At 44.4% G+C, this 18,132-nt stretch overlaps 1 protein-coding gene across 2 annotated transcripts in view; it reads left to right on the forward strand.

The window, feature by feature from the left end:
• The first annotated feature begins 5,442 nt into the window (after positions 1-5,442).
• The window catches only part of RIMS3 (regulating synaptic membrane exocytosis 3), a 62,606-nt gene continuing 49,916 nt past the window's right edge, over positions 5,443-18,132 (forward strand). For both annotated transcript variants that reach the window (XM_083453151.1, XM_083453153.1), the window contains exon 1: positions 5,443-5,950. In XM_083453151.1, coding sequence (XP_083309277.1) covers positions 5,894-5,950 — 57 coding nt within the window. In that variant the 5' untranslated portion in view covers positions 5,443-5,893. The remainder of the gene's footprint in view (positions 5,951-18,132) is intronic.

Raw genomic sequence — 18,132 nt, forward strand, 5'->3', positions numbered from 1 at the left:
AAAAGGAAATGGAGAAAAGAATTCCTTTATGTTTAGAATATCAGAAATATCGTTCTAAGAATGTTTAAGGAGTGAGTATAGATCCAGCCAGGAAATGTGCTGCTCTGCTCATTAGGCCTGACACTCAATCAAGTCTGTGGAGATTGTGTTTTTGCTAATAAAGAATCAACTCCATCTTTGAACTGTGTGATTACTGACCAGCATGATCCTGTGACAGAACCACAAGATCTACCAACCAAAGCAAAAAGTAAAATTATTAGGTGGTCTGTGAGCACATTCTGAGACTCAGAATTTATTTTCAGCACCAGTAGTTTGTTGAACTCCTAGACTCCTAGTTAGTCCATGCTTCAACAGTCTGATTTGGTATGCAAGGGAAATGATATTTTTGTTGCCACTGCAAAATGTCCAGAGATCTGCCAGTAGGTCCTAGTCTACCTTTGGTCCCAACCTGCAGGCTATGAAAAGTTTCCAACCCTGCTTAGCGGCCTGGGCAGAACTCATTCTGGAAAGGCAGGGATACATTTGTGGCCAAATGCAAACTAGCGGGCACACCCAAAGCAGGGTTGGACTCCTTGTTTATCAGCCATGTCTTTAGCAGCCATGCTTTCTTTTCCCCACACATGTGGTGTAACATGTGACCATGGTTTTGGGGAAATGGCCTGGCAGGGTAAGTTGGGCTGAAAGTTTCGCACTCCTGCTAGAAAGGAACTAAAATGGAATTTATTAGATGCACACGCGTCCCAGGGGGCATGGCATGCATGGGGGTTCGTGGAAAGTGTCGTGCGTCCCGGGGCGTATGCGGCAAGTGGTGAGCACACCCCCTGGGATGGCACCTGGTCAGACCGCCCCCATTTGTCTGCCAGTGCACCTCCAAAATGTCACAAGTTGACACTATGCAGGAGATCTGTTCATGTCTGAGACCAAACAGGTGCTTCAGGCTTCACTTTGGAGCTTGAAATGGCTGCCATTGGAAGCTTTGGTAGAACCTGGGAGGGTAAAGATCTAGGTTAACTCCCCCTCCCCAATAAAAATTGCAGAGGGAACCTCAGTTCTACTATCTCAGTTGCTCTCGGTATGAAGCTGAGAGACTCCTAGTGTAAATAATATTATGCAGCATGCTAACATTTCTCCACCCCTTTCATTAAGTATGTTCATCCATGTGCGTCAAAGGGGACCCATAAATTAACACATGTATGCCATCTGTCCAGAGGCAGCATCCAGACCTACCTTTTAGCCACCTGCATCACCAGCTCTTCAAACACTCCAGATCAGTTCACAGATCGTTGATGGGCTTTGGAGTCAAGCCTATCAAGGAAGCCCTCCTTGAATCCTCTTAAGACATGCCTCAGAAGGCTAATCCTGTTAAAGCCATTCCGTTCCTTTTGCAGAGAACCAACTGACAGTGATCACTGCTAGGAAGTGGCAAAGATCCAGCTTCTCTCAAGGTTGAGTGCTTTAAAAGAATGATTTGAATCAAGAGATTGAAAAAGATCTAAGATTCTCTGGAACTTTAGGCCTACAGAACAGTCTAGGTTTTTTCTTTTTCTTTTTTCTTTATATATGTTAGAAGAGCTGGCCCATGACATTTTGCAGCCTGAGGCAAAGGACCTACTGCTTTTGCTTCTTCTGCTCACTGAGCAGAGCTGAGCAGAGTCTGTAAGACTGTAAGACTGAAGTTTAAAATAGTTGCAGAGTACTTGTATTCCTCCAGATGTTACTATCAGGGCAAGTGGGTAGGCCTTTTTCCACCTCTCTTTGCTAGATGCCACACCCTCCTTGGAAGGGGAACGATAGGCCGTGGTGGCTGGGTACATGAGAGTTGTGTGTCTGAGCTTTTGGAGTGAGGCTCAGATTTCCAGACACACAGGCATGTCTGCTCTATGCCAGACTTTCGGCTTCAAGGGAGTCTTTAGCATATGCGCTGCCAGGGTACAAAGATCTGCCCAGAGCCCCCAAGTCTGACAAGCGCCACCATTGTGAATGATAGGTGCCATCGTTGACTCTGACAATCGCCACCATTGTAAATGACAAGCACTGTGTCTTTGGTAAATGAGCGCACAAAGTCGAAAGTCCTTTAGTGAAACAGTAGGTATACATTTCAGTACTACCTAGGTATTACCTAGGTATTTACTACTAGGTATATAGGTATATCTTACCTAGGTATATATTCTTGAGAGTCCCATGGACTGCAAGAAGATCAAACCTATCCATTCTAAAGGAAATCAGCCCTGAGTACTCACTGGAAGGACATATCCTGAAGCTGAGGCTCCAAACTTTGGCCACCTCATGAGAAGAGAAGACTCCCTGGAAAAGACCCTGATGTTGGGAAAGATTGAGGGCACAAGGAGAAGGGGACAACAGAGAACGAGATGGTTGGACAGTGTTCTCGAAGCTACCAACATGAGTTTGACCAAACTGCGGGAGGCAGTGGAAGACAGGAGTGCCTGGCATGCTCTGGTCCATGGGGTCACGGAGAGTCGGACACGACTAGATGACTAAACAACAACAACAACATTACCTAGGTATATATACCTAGGTATATATGTATTTTGTTTTTCTAGCTTGATCAAAATTAATTATTTCATAACGGGTAGATAGTTAAGAGCTTAGGCGGCTTCAGCAGCGGGCGCCTGGCCCTCCCCGGAATTTGGCGCCTGGGTGCCCTGCACCCCTTGCAGCCCAGGGTAAAGATGGCCCTGTTCAGCTCCCTTGGAAAACCAATGGGGAAGCAAGATCTGCTGGGATGTTAATTCTGCGAGCCCGTCCATACAGGCTGTATATATGTGTAACTGAAACGATATATCCAAAAGACTCCATGGTCTCTGTTGACTATTCCAAGGAAACTGAATCCTGAGGAAGCACAGGAATCCCTGGAGTTTCTTGCTGATTAGAGGTTGGAGCGCCTGTTTGCATCTTGTATCTAACTTTCAAACTCTTGTGGCATATATTGTGCAGCCACGTTCAATGTTTTTGTACATTTTTATTTCCTAAAATAAGTTTTTAAAAAGTAAATAATGTGCTGTTTTTATTTCTTTCTCATAGCTGCTTTGACTAGAAGCAGGTTCGTTCAGTAAGACAAATGTATGTTATGATCAGAATGGAATCTTCATAAAGCATTATCCAGGAAAGGAATATCCTGCTCATGCATGGTTTTGGCAAGGGCGCTAAAAACACACACAAATAGTTAATAGTTTCTCCTTCTGGCCCATACAGGAAGGGCAGAACAAAGTCTGGCCGGAATTGAGGGATTTGCAGCTGGGCCAGCTGTGAGGAATTAATTAATTGATCCCCGGTCACATTGTGGACAAGGAGACCTATGGGGAACTGAAAGATGGCCTGCAGGGCTCCACTCCTCTCTTCTTAAAAGGGGCTTAGCTCTAAGGAATGTTTTCTGAGTAAGCACAGCATCCTTGAAAACCCAGGAAAGGAGACTTTGATTAAACATTCAAATATTGATTAAACCCTAGGAAGAACTTTTTCAGGGTGAAAGCTGTTTTGACAGTGGAACAGACTCCCTAGGTGGAGGACGGCCCTAGGATCATTAGAGGCTTTTAATCAGAGGTTGGATGACCATGTATCAGGGATGCTTTAGCCGAGATTCCTGCATCGCAGCGAGTTGAGCTAGATGACCCTTGAGAATCCCTTCTGGGTCTACAACAATAAAGTTTAAATTCAAATGGTATTTATCAACCTGGCTTAGATTTGGAGTTGCCAACGTTTCAACTGGTGACTCTAGTTGTGTGCTTCATAGCAGGTAATGACAGATTCTGGGCTGCATCAATAGGAGTATAGCATCTAGATCAAGGGAAGTAATAGTGCCACTGTATTCTGCTCTGGTCAGACCTCACCTGGAGTACTGTGTCCAGTTCTGGGCACCACAGTTCAAGAAGGACCCTGGCAAACTGGAACGTGTCCAGAGGAGGGCAACCAAAATGGTCAAAGGCCTGGAAACGATGCCTTATGAGGAACGGCTAAGGGAGCTGGGCATGTTTAGCCTGGAGAAGAGGAGGTTAAGGGGTGATATGATAGCCATGTTCAAATATATAAAAGGATATCACATAGAAGAGGGAGAAAGGTTGTTTTCTGCTGCTCGAGAGAAGTGGACACGGAGCAATGGATCCAAACTACAAGAAAGAAGATTCCACCTAAACATTAGGAAGAACTTCCTGACAGTAAGAGCTGTTCGACAGTAGAATTTGCTGCCAAGGAGTGTGGTGGAGTCTCCTTCTTTGGAGGTCTTTAAGCAGAGGCTTGACAACCATATGTCAGGAGTGCTCTGATGGTGTTTCCTGCTTGGCAGGGCGTTGGCCCTTGTGGTCTCTTCCAATTCTATGATTCTATGATTCTAGATGTTACTGGGTGTTAACATTTCTTTTTGTGTTTGGAAAGCTTCAGCTCGTGATATTCTTGCAGACAAAGTTTCTGATAAAGTCACAAGAACAGGCTAGTTTTCCACCCCCACTGGAAAACTGGCACGCCCAGCCCAGTTGGCAGTGACTGTCAGTGGCAGTGTCTTGTGGAACACTCTGCCAATAGAGATTCAGTAGGTGCTTTCCATTTCTTTTAAATGCCTGCTAAACTTTTTTATTCCATCAGGTTTATGCAGGCAATTAAAGAACATGTACCATATTTCCATAACAACTGGCTGAGCTCCGATTCTAACTTTCTGATACTTTTTAAAATAAGTGCCCGGTGCTCACCATGAAGTTGTTACAGTAAGTGCCACACTTTTAACATTTGAAAGGGAGAAAAAGAGTGTCAGTGCCCTTGGGTACCCCCAGAAAAAAGCACTGGTTTTTATTGCATGAATTTATTTATAATTGTTGCGACGACTCCTCCTCATTATTATTATTATTATTAATAGCAAAATATAAACATTTTTATAAATATTAAGGAAGCAAAACAGTCTACCGATCAGGAGCTGATCTATGTCTCAGTCAGTCAATGTTTGTTATGGCAAACAGCTAGCATATTAAACCAGAAATTCTGGATAATTCTCCACATAAACAATAAAAATGACTGATACGGGGTTTTAACTGTCAATTAAGTCAACTAATTAAGTGTACTTAAAATACGTGTCCAGAGGAATAAAACACCAGAAAAGAATAAGAGATTTAACTAAGAACTGTACCGGTTTATGGTGATCTATATATGTAATGCATCCTTAAGCTTTATTTGATGAGCTAGCATTTATTTAATAAGGTGATATGGTCATCCGTATATCAGGGAAAGCTAATCTAGTGCCCTGCAGATGTTTTGCATTTGCAGCTCCCATCAGCCTCTGCAGCCAGCTTGACTACTGGTGAGAAATGTAGTCCCAGCAACAGCTGGAGAGCCACAGGATTTACCACTCCTGCAGTAAAGAAGGTGTTGGACTTTCCTTCATTGCTATTTTTTAAACAGAAGCTGGATGATCACCTGTCAAGGGTTCTTTAGCTGTGATTCTGGCATTGCAGGGGGGTGGACTAGAGGATCTCTGGTGTCCCATCCTTCCAACCTGACGCTGTATGATTCTGTGTTCCAGTCTGGTACCCAGACAACGAGAGCTGATATCCCCACTGGGCAAAAAAGGCAATTGATGATTTGCATGCTGAGATGGAAGCAACACTGCAGGGTGGGGACAGGTGTGTGTGTGTATGCACGCACCCAGTGTTTTCTTAACCGGAGCAGCAGCTGCATCTGAACAGCACAGCTCAGAGTAGCACCGTCCAACAGTTGGGCTTTCCCTTGCCTCCGCCCCAGCTGTGATTTCCAGAAGGGGATGCTGTGCTGCCACTGCTGAGAGAGACAGCTGGTACCCACCCCGCTCGTTTAAGGCTGCATCGTCAGATCCTGGCAAGCATCTTTCTACAACAGCAGAAGCAGGGAAAGGCTGCGAGAGACAGGTGGATGCATGCAGGAGGCAGCGGGGAGCAGCTCTTCGCCAGTGGCAGCAGGGAGAAGCGGGGAGGTGAGTAGCTACTAACAGCCGGCTCGGGGAGCGGGGGAGCATTTGTTCTTATTCAAGTCGGGAGATGTTCTCTTTGGGAACAATATGGATGTTGTCTAGGAAGGGAGCGCAGCCTTCTGGTCTCCTGGGTTGTATTCAAGCGGCTGCAATTTACTCTCGGCTGTGATACTCTCTTAAGTTCGACAAAGGGCCAGCCTGGGTTTTAATTCAACCCCACTCCCAGCAACGAACGGACTAAAGGGTTTGGGTGGGGACTGGTGTGTGTGCATGCACAGAACTTGTCTTTTCCCTACAGGTCCTAAGGAATTCTGGGGTATGCGCTCCAGAGGGCTGTTGGTCATCAGTTCTGCAGATGTCCCCCTCCCAGTGTTATTGAGGAGTGCATTATTACCCCCTCCTAGGAAAGAGTCCTGACTTTTTCCTGTGACTGATCCTGGTGATCTTATGCCTTTTGCAGCAACCTGCCCATCTATGCCCCATAACATGCTCCCCGCCACTTGGCTCAGTGATAGGGAACATGTGGCCCTCCAGGTGTTGTTAGACGACAGCTCCCGTGGCCACTGGCCATGCTGGCTGGTGCTGATGGGAGCTGTAATCCAACAACATCTTTAATTTTGCTCCACAACTGGAAAAGCTTGCATCTGCTGTGGTTTTGCATGCTGGGTGGCTGTTCTAGGCACAGCAGCAGAGTGAGTTAAAAACAAACATGGCAACCCAACTGGAAGTGACCATCTCTGGGGGAAAAACCACCCCCCCTGAAGTGTGTGTACTTTTTACTCCAAGTGTTTCCCTGCCAACAGTGTAAAAATACGCATCACGGTGTTTCATGTTTAGAATATTTAGAATCCTTTTTCTCACAGAGACTCCTAGAAGCTTGAAATAAATAACTCATCATGCAAATTAAGGCAGTGGTCCTCCTATGCAGATTTACTTGGGAATCGGTTCAGTGGGTGTTATCTCTAAGTAATAAGGCTTAGGTTTGGGTTGCATGTGTTTCTGCCATAAATTAATAGCCCAAAATCTTCTACACAATATTTTGTTTATCGCCTTACAATCACCAGTCAGGTTTGCCAACATCTTTACTGCTCTTTGTTACAGCACCTTTGGTAACAGTTTGATCCATACGCATTGACAAGTATAAATCTCTTTAGGTGGGTTTTGATAGCTTTTTTCTTCTGTGTGGTTTTTAATGAGTAAATGCTGCTTTATATACATTTTTTTATATTTAACTCTCTGGTTGTATTCTTGTTGTGTTCTAATATTGGGAGTCACATTGAGATAAAATTTTCTATTTTTAAACGGTGGGTAAAAATGACTCAAATATATAAATAATGATAATTTCCATGTTGTCAGGTGTTTCACTTGCTGGTTTCTATAGCTGTTATTAAAGGCAGAAGAGCATGTCAGTCCTTTTTTCCCCTGCTGAACTGGCAACCATAGCCAAAGTCCAGCTAAAGTCCATTGCGACTAACTACCCAGCTAGATTTATGTAGGAATTCCGTGTTTGGAGCTTCCAACAATTTTTTTTGTACTCAGAAATAATTGTGTGTGTGTGATTTGGATTGGGGCCTCTGTGCAAAAGGAAGAGGTCAGGTCCTGGCCCCTGTGCTAATTCCCCACATTAAAGCAGTCCATGGAACACAGGAAGACATGAAGCTGTCCACTTTGGTGGGAAGCATACAGCCCAATTCTGCATGTTTTTTACTTTGGAGCAAGCCTAGTAAGCACAGTTTATTCTTAGTAAGGATACATAGGATTGTTGCCTTACAGTGCAGTCATTTACATTTTCATTCAGAAGCAAGACCCATTCAGTTCAATGGGACCCTTCCTAGGTCAGTGGGTATTGGGCTGCAACCTCTGAACCGACAGTTTTAGGTAGCTTGGGATGAACTGAGTTGATGGACCATCCATACTGGACTGTGGTTTTGTTCTGTTTTGCTTTTGAATTAGTTTACACTGGGCCATCTGCACATCTTCTCATAGTGGGATTTTGTGTACAACTGCTCCCATTCCATCATAAGCACTAATCATTATGAATGCACAATAAAATCATGTTTGGATACCCAGTGTCACTGGTGGACTGTCCTCCTGCAGTTGTTCAACAGTTGGTCTATTGAAAAACTTGACAGAACATTTGGAGAATGTTCTCCTAAGTCCACCTTCTCCAACCTAGTGCCCTCAAAATCTTCTGAGACTCCAGCTGGAAGTCAAACAACATCTGGAGTGCTACAGGTCCCCATCCTAGATCAAGGTTGTATCAAGACAAGCAGCGATTTCCCCACCTTGCAATCTGCTAGCAGGGGAATATTTATCAGTCAGTCACTACTTGAAGAGCCATTCCGTCCACGTTCTGTTTAAATAACTGCAAGAAGGGAGACTAGGAGAGGGGCTCAAAGTGGTTAGCACCATCAGTAGTGGACAGCACCTGGGCAACTGACTAAGTAGGCACACACAACGGATCACCTGGTTATACTCTTATTCCCCACTATGGTGAGACATATCATGTTTCTATTTAAATTATAGTAATTATTTCTAATTGAACCTATAAATTAGCCTCTTCAGTTTTATGCAACTCTCTTTTTGTAGTGGGGGGTGTGTGAATGCACTTCCACTCTGTGACCACTCTACTGCTGCACCGTATGCAGTACCTTTGCCCTTCATAATGTTGCTTCATGCAGCTTTAACCAGTTGAAACTCATATGATTAACTGATGGAGATTTCCTAATTGACTGAGAGCATGCTTGGCTACTGATAGATCTTGTGCCATACTTCTTTCTGGTAGCATTGCCAGCTTATCAAGGGGAGTGGGTAAACTTGTGGAAGGTGAGGATGCAAAGTAGATCATAGAATTGTAGAGTTGGAAGGGACCCCAAGCGTCATCCAGTCCACCCCATGTAATGCAGGAATCTTTTGCCCAATATGAGGCTCAAACTCACGACCCTGAGATTAAGAGTTTCGTGTTTTACTGGCTGAGTTGTGATATGCTACCTCCAGGGTCAGAGGCAGCCTGCCTCTGAATTGCCACTTGCAGGGGTTTAGCAGCTAGAGAAAGCTATTGTGCTCATATCCTGTTGGTGGGCTTCCTTCCCAAGGGCATCTGGTGGCCTGCTGTAAGAAGCAGGATTTGGACTACATATGCCTTTGGTTTGTTCCACCAAGGCTGCTCATACGCTGTTATGCCCAGGAAATAGCTGGTTTGGCTGATTTTCTCAATTGAACAGCAGCCAGAGCCATTCCCAGGTACTTAAAAGATTTGAGACCTATGTCCATAGGCAGAATTTGCAGAAAATTTGAATATGCTAATTTGTATTGTGGGTGCGAATTTAGAATCTAAATGTCACAGAAGGCAAGGCAACTGATTTCCCATCCAAATCGCCCCAAATTAATTCTTCTTCGGTTATTTTGCACTCTACCCCCAAACCAGTTCCTTTTCCATTCATTTGCCCCAATTAATTTCCCAACGGATCCTGTTATAATTCAATTTTCTTTCCGTTGCCCCATTTTGTGCCCCAAAATCATCTCTAGATAAGGTGATCTTCAATTTATTTCCCCAAATTAATATTCTATGCAATGATTCAGATCACCACTGCCAGTTCACCACCCTTACACACACGCGAAACACTTGGGGCACACAGGAAAAGATCTGGAGCCTGTGCCCCATATGACCACCCCTAACAGCACCCAGACAGGAGCTGGAGAGGTGGGAGTTAGCAGGTGAAGCTTTACATGGCATTTTCATCTGCTAACCTCAGGAGATCAGGCTGTTGTTTAAAGCACAAAAAAGCAGCGGCCGTTCAAGAAGTTGGCAAGCTTTCTTTTCATTCCAATGAGGTGCAGCCAGATCCCATACAGGTGTATCTGTAGGTAATATTCACTGTATTCTGTATGGTCTGAGTTCTGTGGAAGTGTGCAGCCTAATCATAAGTATGATTATTCAGAAGTGAATCCCACTGAGCTGAACCGGGATTGTTTCTTAGTAAACCTGTTTAGGATGACAACTTTGGCTAGGCACAATCCAGCCAAAAGAACTCTTAAGGCCCAGTGATTTCAGTGGGAGAGAGTTAAGCATCTGTTTCACTTGTGGAAATCAGAGGGACTTGAATTCAGGCAAATTTAAAGACATTCTTTATTTTTGCAAAGCTTTTCCAATTACACATTGATTTGTGGTGGAGAGTAAAACCCTAATAACTAAATCCCCTAGTACTAGAATTTAGCCATGGCGTTTTCATGAAAAAGTACTTATATGAGCACATACTTACCCAAAGTGCCAATTCTCCACAAACGGTTTGCACAGATCAGGAAGCAAGACCGGTCATTCCAGTTCTCATCCAAACAAACTGGGTCCAGAAGACCTCTTCTTCGAAATGAATCACTGAAGGTCACACAGCTGAAATTCCTGTGGGTAGGCAGTTGCAGAGTAGAAATCCATTCCTACTCCACTAACTTAACAAAGCTGTATCCACAACCTTGTTTTGCAGGGGTGGGGAACCAGTGACCCACAAGCCAACGTGGCCCCCGGGGGTGGCCTCTATCTAGCCTGCATTGCCTCCTCCTTGTGCTGCCTGACACCCTGTGCAGGTTTTAGGCTTGAAAAAGTATTCTACTGGATCCATTAGGAGAATTTTTTTCAAAAATACTACGGAGCATGGAGGGGTTTGCAGAAGCATCACAGCTGGGGAGGAAAAGGTTAGGCCAGGGGTCAGCAAACTTTTTCAGCAGGGGGCAGGTCCACTGTCCCTCAGACCTTGTAGGGAGCTGGACTATATTTTTTTAAAAAAATATGAACAAATTCCTATGCCCCACAAATAACCCAGAGATGCATTTTAAATAAAAACACACACTCTACTCATGTAAAAATACCCTGATTCCCAGACTGTCCACGGGCCGGAATTAGAAGGCGATTGGGCCAGATCTAGCCCCTGGGCCTTAGTTTGCCTACACATGGGTTAGGCTTAAAATATATTTATAATAGCGTGTGTGTGTGTGTGTGTGAGAGAGAGAGAGAGAGAGAGAGAGAGAGAGAGAGAGAGTTGTGTGTGGTGGCCATGCCCACTTTGGCCCCACCAACCACTTGCATGTGTTGTGGGAGTTGAATTCCAGTGTAGAATATTTGGGGAAATAAATTTTAGATCACCTTATCTAGAGATGATTTGGGGGCAGAAAATGGGGCAACTCCAGAGGTCTGGTTAACAGGGAATGCAACCCTCAGGCTGAAAAATGTTCCTCACCCCAGTTGCTGGGTTGAGGTGAGGAGAGGGCCCAATAAACTTTTAACAAAGAATCAGACAGCCAGGGGTTAACAGGCTACCTTCAGCCGCCAGAAGCTCTCTTCCAATTAGCTTTAATAAGACAGCAGCAGGTCCCTTTGGGGAAATGTGGCTTGGACTAATTGGCGGCAAACTTAAATGATTTGCCCAAATGCTGGGAATGTAAAACCGATAATGGAACAGGGGTGGTGTGTGCATGTAGAGTGCACAAGGCCAAGAATGAGGAATGCAGGGAGGTCTCCCGGAGCACCACCTTTGCATCTTTTTAAATCATTCAGTTGCTTGACCAGTAGAAATCCAACAGGTGAAGCAACCCACTTTCCACAGCTCCTCCTGTCAGCCAACAAGGAAGTACATGGAACTGACACTTTCTGGTGGTTAACACAACAAAATCGAAAGAAAAGAGAGGTGTGATGAAAGCTTTATCCTCCCTGGTCCTCAGCATGTGGGGATGCACCGTTTTCTTTTAGCACTCTGCATATTCTCTGGGGCACTGCTGAATGTAAACCAGGTGTTGAGTGGTAGAGCTCTGGAACCGAAAAACCCCATGACCAAGGCTGAGTCATGGTGAGCTCTGGCTTAGCATAAACATTGTGTAAAGGTAAAGCTAAAGGGACCCCTGACCGTTAGGTCCAGTCGCGGACGACTCTGGGGTTGCAGCACTCATCTCGATTTACTGGCCGAGGGAGCCGGCGTACAGCTTCCAGGTCATGTGGCCAGCATGTCTAAGCTGCTTCTGGCGAACCAGAGTAGCGCACGGAAATGCCGTTTACCTTTCCGCCGGAACAGTACCTATTTATCAACTTGCACTTTGACATGCTTTCAAACTGCTAGGTTGGAAGGAGCAGGGACCGAGCAATGGGAGCTCACCCCGTCGCAGGGATTCGAACTGCCGACCCCTAGGCTCTGTGGTTTAGACCACAGCGCCACCCTGGATTAACACTAGTGAGGATTTGGGTGGGTACACGTATCACTATAAATATCAAGTTTCAATGACCAGGGTAGGGGAGCAGTTTTTGTCACCCCACCCCACCCCACTTTGAAGCTTCAGGAAGGGGAAGGTTAGAACAGACTGTGTTGCAATTAAAATTATCTGCATAAACACCCTGGGAATCGTTTTTATAGTATTACTCCAGATCAATAACTAGAACCGGGGTGATGGAAGGGATTATGCATAAATGCCTCTTGTTTTTTTCACTTCTCAGACAAGGAGGCATTTAAAGCGAACCTTCAAGGCTATGCTAAACAAGCAATTAGCCTGGCACTGTATTACATCACTCAGTGTACTGAGACAGTGTCTTGTCTAGAGTGGCTGATTTCATTAGCACCATGACAGGGCCTTGTATTATCTGAGAGATGGCAGCTTATACAGCCCAAAGCCCAACAGCACTCTTTGGTGCCCTGCTCCTTATTTCGGAATGAAAACTTTAGCATAGCTGTTCATTTATTTCAGAGTTTTTATACCCCAATTTTCCTCCAGATCTGAGCACAGGGTTGTTTGCAATATGCACCATAAATTATGAACAGTGATATAAAATAAAACAGAAGAAAACCATGCATCCATTATTTTAAAAAACAGCAGCACTAAGCCTAAGCTCCAATCGGCATCGACTTCATCCTGCTCCAAACACCTGGACAAATAAATATATTTTCTCCCGTCACGTAAATATAGCTGCTGTTTTCATGAATATGTGCATTTTTAATGCACATTTAACTCCATTATATGCATTTCTATACACTTTAATTAGCCAATGAACTGCATTTCAAAGTCTGGAGGCAAGTGAATTCCAAGGGATGGCTGGGTTGCAGTCTGTGTGTGTTTCAGGAAAAGTGAATAGGTAGGTTTACCTGTAAATGCTAACAGTACCAAATTTCTCCCCCATCCCTAACGTAGGGTGACCAAAAAAGAAGAAGAAAAGCAGACTGAACACCAATATTTTATCTTTCATAGTAGTGCACAAGAGAACATGAATTTAGCGACATAAATAGAAAAATAGCCTCTTGGGGGTCCTGAACATAGGAAGCTGTCTGATACTGTCAGACCATCCAACCATCTAGCCTGGTGGTGTTTACATGGGCTGAAAGTAACTCTTTGGGAATTTAAAGCTGGAATAATTCTTCTTTTCCACAAGATCCTGAGTTGGCAAGGATTAAATATGGGACCACCTTCATCCAAGTCTGGGCTTTCTCACTGAACTATAAGCTGATTTTAATTCTTGTTTCTTTTGTTGCCAAAGGCAATAGGTTTCCATCATGCTGTAGCAAAATAATAGTAATAATAATTGACGATGAAGGGCTAGAGGGAGTAAAAGCAACAGTGCTAGAGGCTAATGACTTAATTGGAAATCATTTAGGAAACTGCAAGAAAGGTTGAAAGCAAACCAGAGCACAGATGAAGTCAGTAATTCTGGTTTAGGGGTGTACAAGACTTGTTTTAGACTGGAAATTATCTTAATCTAATGGATTATTTTGCCAGATGTCTGGAAACAATCTGGACTGAAGCCAAGGTTCAGGGATACTAGCATGGGCTGAAGCCATGGGTTTGCATCAGTGTACCAGGACTGGACAAAAGGGACACAGCTTTGGGTGAAGAAGATGATACTCTGTAGCATCTTCCTCAGCCAGTGACCCTCCAGACATTTTGGGCCATGACTCCCATCCGCCCCAGCCAGTACAGCCAAGCCCAAAGCATCTGGAGGCACCAGGTGGCAGAAGGCTGTAGTAATGCATGATGGAAATGGTTTGAATTTTGAACACACAGTCTCTGCCCTAGAAACCAATGTCTTGCAATGCAGCAAAAAAAGGGTTTCACCTATTCATTTTGTTTTAGGTGTTTTTATACCACCCTCCAATCATATTCTCAGGGTGGGATGGCGAAATAAGAAAAAAGAAAACAATTAAAATGCAAGTACAAGTCAACCCAAGGCCACAGAAATATAAAACAGTCAGTTTTCAGATTAAAATTGTGTCTGAAAAGCTTGGAAGGGAAGGTCTTTGGAGGCTGAAAAGACATGATGGTAGGAACCAGGTGGTCACTTCTGGGGAGAGCGGTGCACACCTGGGGTGCCACCAACAAGAAGGCTGCCCTCTAGTAGCCTCCTGCTTCATGTCAGATGGTGGGGCACCTGCAAGGATGCCCTCCACTGAAGATCTCCATGGATAGGCAGGAGCAGATGAAGACACACTTTTTCAAGTTCCTTGGTCCTCAGGATTTAAATACAGAGGTACCTCGGGTTACATACGCTTCAGGTTACATACGCTTCAGGTTACAGACTCCACTAACCCAGAAATAGTACCTCTGGTTAAGAACTTTGCTTCAGGATGAGAACAGAAATCGTGCTCTGGCAGCGCAGCAGCAGCAGGAGGCCCCATTAGCTAAAGTGGTGCTTCAGGTTAAGAACAGTTTCAGGTTAAGAACGGACCTCTGGAACGAATTAAGTACTTAACCCAAGGTACCACTGTATCTAACCAGCACTTTGGACTGAGCCTGGAAAAAGAATGGGATCTTGCGTAGCTCACAGGGCATAGGCATAATGTGAACATAAGTACCTGGTCCCAGTTAAGTACTCCAATAGCCACATTCTGTGCTAACTGCAGTTTCTGAGCAGACTTCAAAGGCAGGCTCACACAAAGCGTATCAAAACAGCCTAAACTGGAGGTTACTAGAGCATGGATAACTGAGGCAAGGCTATCTCTGTTGAGATAGAGGTACATCAAACTTTTAAAAGAATATCTGCTTGTTTTCGGCCTTCTCAAACCTTCGGGCCCTTTCAGAGGGCTGATGGCCAAAACTCTAGCATCCTTCACTGAAATCGTGTATTTGTGGAACCTCCAAGCAGAGGCCAAAGCGAGGAAAAGCATGGTCCGTCTCAACATTATGCACATGTCTGCTGAAGCCTTGGTGGGTCTGAATATACTGATGAGGCATGGAATTTCTCTGCATTTGAAAACCGATGCCTTGCTATCTGATTTCCCCCATGCTGACCTCACTAATTTCCCCCATTTCTAAAACACAGACACTCTTTTTGCCCCATAGGGACACCCCTCCCTCCTTGAGAGCTTCTCTTTTGTTTGTGGTAAGCACAATCTTCTCCAGGGTTTGCTGCCAGCCTTTTGGAGTTCTCCCGAAGGGAAGATTAAGTTTTGTTGTTGATGAGGCTGCAGTGCCCTAATGAAACCCAAGCACTTGCTTTGCAGAGATCAGCTTCTGCTTTGCAAGGAAGAGCAAAGTATGACTAAGAAGCCATCAAGTAAGGGCCCAGCAACTGATCTCTCTGGCTGAGGGGACGCTGCTTGATCCCTCCAACACTTTCCCCAGGGCAGGTGAAGGGTATTGAGGTTGGACATGGATGACCTTGTCAATTTTTGTTTGTCTCCGTTTCTCATTTTTCTAACCAATTCTCCACATTTTCCCATCAGTTTACATATTTTTAAGTCCTCATGGAAATTCACCAGCATTTTAATGCAAATTTCTCTGCATATTCACATTCTGTATGCAATTTTGCCTAATATAGACACTTCCTCAAAGCTTTTTTGAACATGTTACTTGGCATTGCAAAATTCAGAGAAGTGTGAATTTCAAGGGCTGGCTGTGTTTGGTTTGTGAATTGTTTCGTAAAGTGTGAATTAAGTAGGTTTTCCTTTAAATTGAAACTGCATTGATTTTCTCCCCTCATTCCTCATAAGAGGGCTGTTGGAGATCACTGCCCAGGTGGAGGGGTTGTTAGTTAGGGTTAATCTGTTTCTGGTTGTGTTAATTTCACATGTGTTTATTCATAACTACATTCCATACTTGTTTCTGCATTAATCTGTGTTTATGTATATGTATACGTATATGTATATATATATAAATGTGAAAATTGTATTTAAATGCCTATTTTGTTACAAAATAGGTATTTAATTATAAACACATACTTTGGGATAAAGCATAAATGAGACAGAATGGATTTATAAATTGGCACATGTAAATTTGACACAGTACACATTTCATCTCAATGTGTGCATTTCTAAACATACTTAATCTTAAAGTATACATTTTCATAAAAATGAATGTTGACCTTTTAAAAATTTGAGGACTATATTGCAAATTTTGGAGAAGTGCAAAATCCAAACGATAATTGCATTTCTATCTGTTTTTAGTCTGGGATGTGAATTAGATCATATTGACTGATTCTCTCTCTCTCTCTCTATATATATATTGTTGATACTACTGTATCATAGCTGCCATCCCAGGAATCTAGCTGCTAAGCAGAGGTCACTTCCAAGCTGGTGAACAGGTGGAATGGACCAGTGAGTGGTTAAAGAGCTCAATCTGTAACCAGCAGAGGTGGTTTTAGGGCAGTGTGACCCAAGCTGAGAGGGTGCCCAGTAAGCATGTGGCTGGTTATGGGAAGGAGCCATGAGGGCTCTGACAGGGGCTTTCTTTAGCGTATGCGCCACTGGGGATGCAAAGATCCACCCAGCGCCCCCAAATTTAGATTAGCCATCCCAAATTAACTTTTATTGAGCTTTTCTTGGGAGGGGGGAAGCCAAAGTTGTTGACCTTTTTTGGGGGGAGCAATATTTGAAGGTACGGAGTAACAGAGCAATGGAGGAGGGGGCGGGGACTTTCACTCCATTGCTTTTCATTGCCTCCGATTGAGAGGGACTGGTATACAGTAGTTATACATTTGGTGCCTCCCAGAATTCGGCACCCTGGTGCACTGCACCCCCAGGTAAAGACGGCCCTGGTCCTAGGGTCCTCCCACCTCCTTCCCAAAGCCTTGTGGGGGGGAAACAAACCCACCCTCCCCAAAATAGCCCAACGAGAGCTGAGTATGCTCTGAGGCCTGTGAACATCATCAGACACAGGACGTTGTGTGTCAGTTGGAAAAGAAAAGGGGGAAATAGAGATGGAAGAGAGGAGAGTTAGTGCTTGAGACCCTAACTAACAGTTTATAATATTCTGGGGTAAAGGAATTGTGGATTTGAACAGCAGCCCTTCTATTGGGCCCTAGCAGTTAGGGGATGAGGATACATAGCAACATTTCATAGAATCATAGAGTTGGAAGAGACCACAAGGGCCATCGAGTCCAACCCCCTACCAAGCAGGAACCACCATCAGACCACTCCTGACATATGGTTGTCAAGCCTCTGCTTAAAGACCTCCAAAGAAGGAGACTCCACCACACTCCTTGGCAGCAAATTCCACTGTCGAACAGCTCTTACTGTCAGGAAGTTCTTCCTAATGTTTAGGTGGAATCTTCTTTCCTGTAGTTTGGATCCATTGCTCCGTGTCCGCTTGTCTGGAGCAGCAGAAAACAACCTTTCTCCCTCCTCTATGTGACATCCTTTTATATATTTGAACATAGCTATCATATCACCCCTTAACCTCCTCTTCTCCAGGCTAAACATGCCCAGCTCCCTTAGCCGTTCCTCATAAGGCATCGTTTCCAGGCCTTTGACCATTTTGGTTGCCCTCCACTGGACACGTTCCAGTTTGTCAGTGTCCTTCTTGAACTGTGGTGCCCAGAACTGGACACAGTACTCCAGGTGAGGTCTGACCAGAGCAGAATACAGTGGCACTATTACTTCCCTTGATCTAGATGCTATACTCCTATTGATGCAGCCCAGCATTGCATTGGCTTTTTTAGCTGCCGCGTCACACTGTTGGCTCATGTCAAGTTTGTGGTCAACCAAGACTCCTAGATCCTTTTCACATGTACTGCTCTCAAGCCAGGTGTCACCCATCTTGTATTTGTGCCTCTCATTTTTTTTGCCCAAGTGCAATACTTTACATTTCTCCCTGTTAAAGTTCATCTTGTTTGTTTTGGCCCAGTTCTCTAATCTGTCAAGGTCGTTTTGAAGTGTGATCCTGTCCTCTGGGGTGTTAGCCACCCCTCCCAGTTTGGTGTCATCTGCAAATTTGATCAGGAT

Source organism: Podarcis tiliguerta (genome assembly GCF_965153285.1).
Source record: "Podarcis tiliguerta genome assembly, chromosome: 8".
Lineage (NCBI taxonomy): Eukaryota > Metazoa > Chordata > Lepidosauria > Squamata > Lacertidae > Podarcis > Podarcis tiliguerta.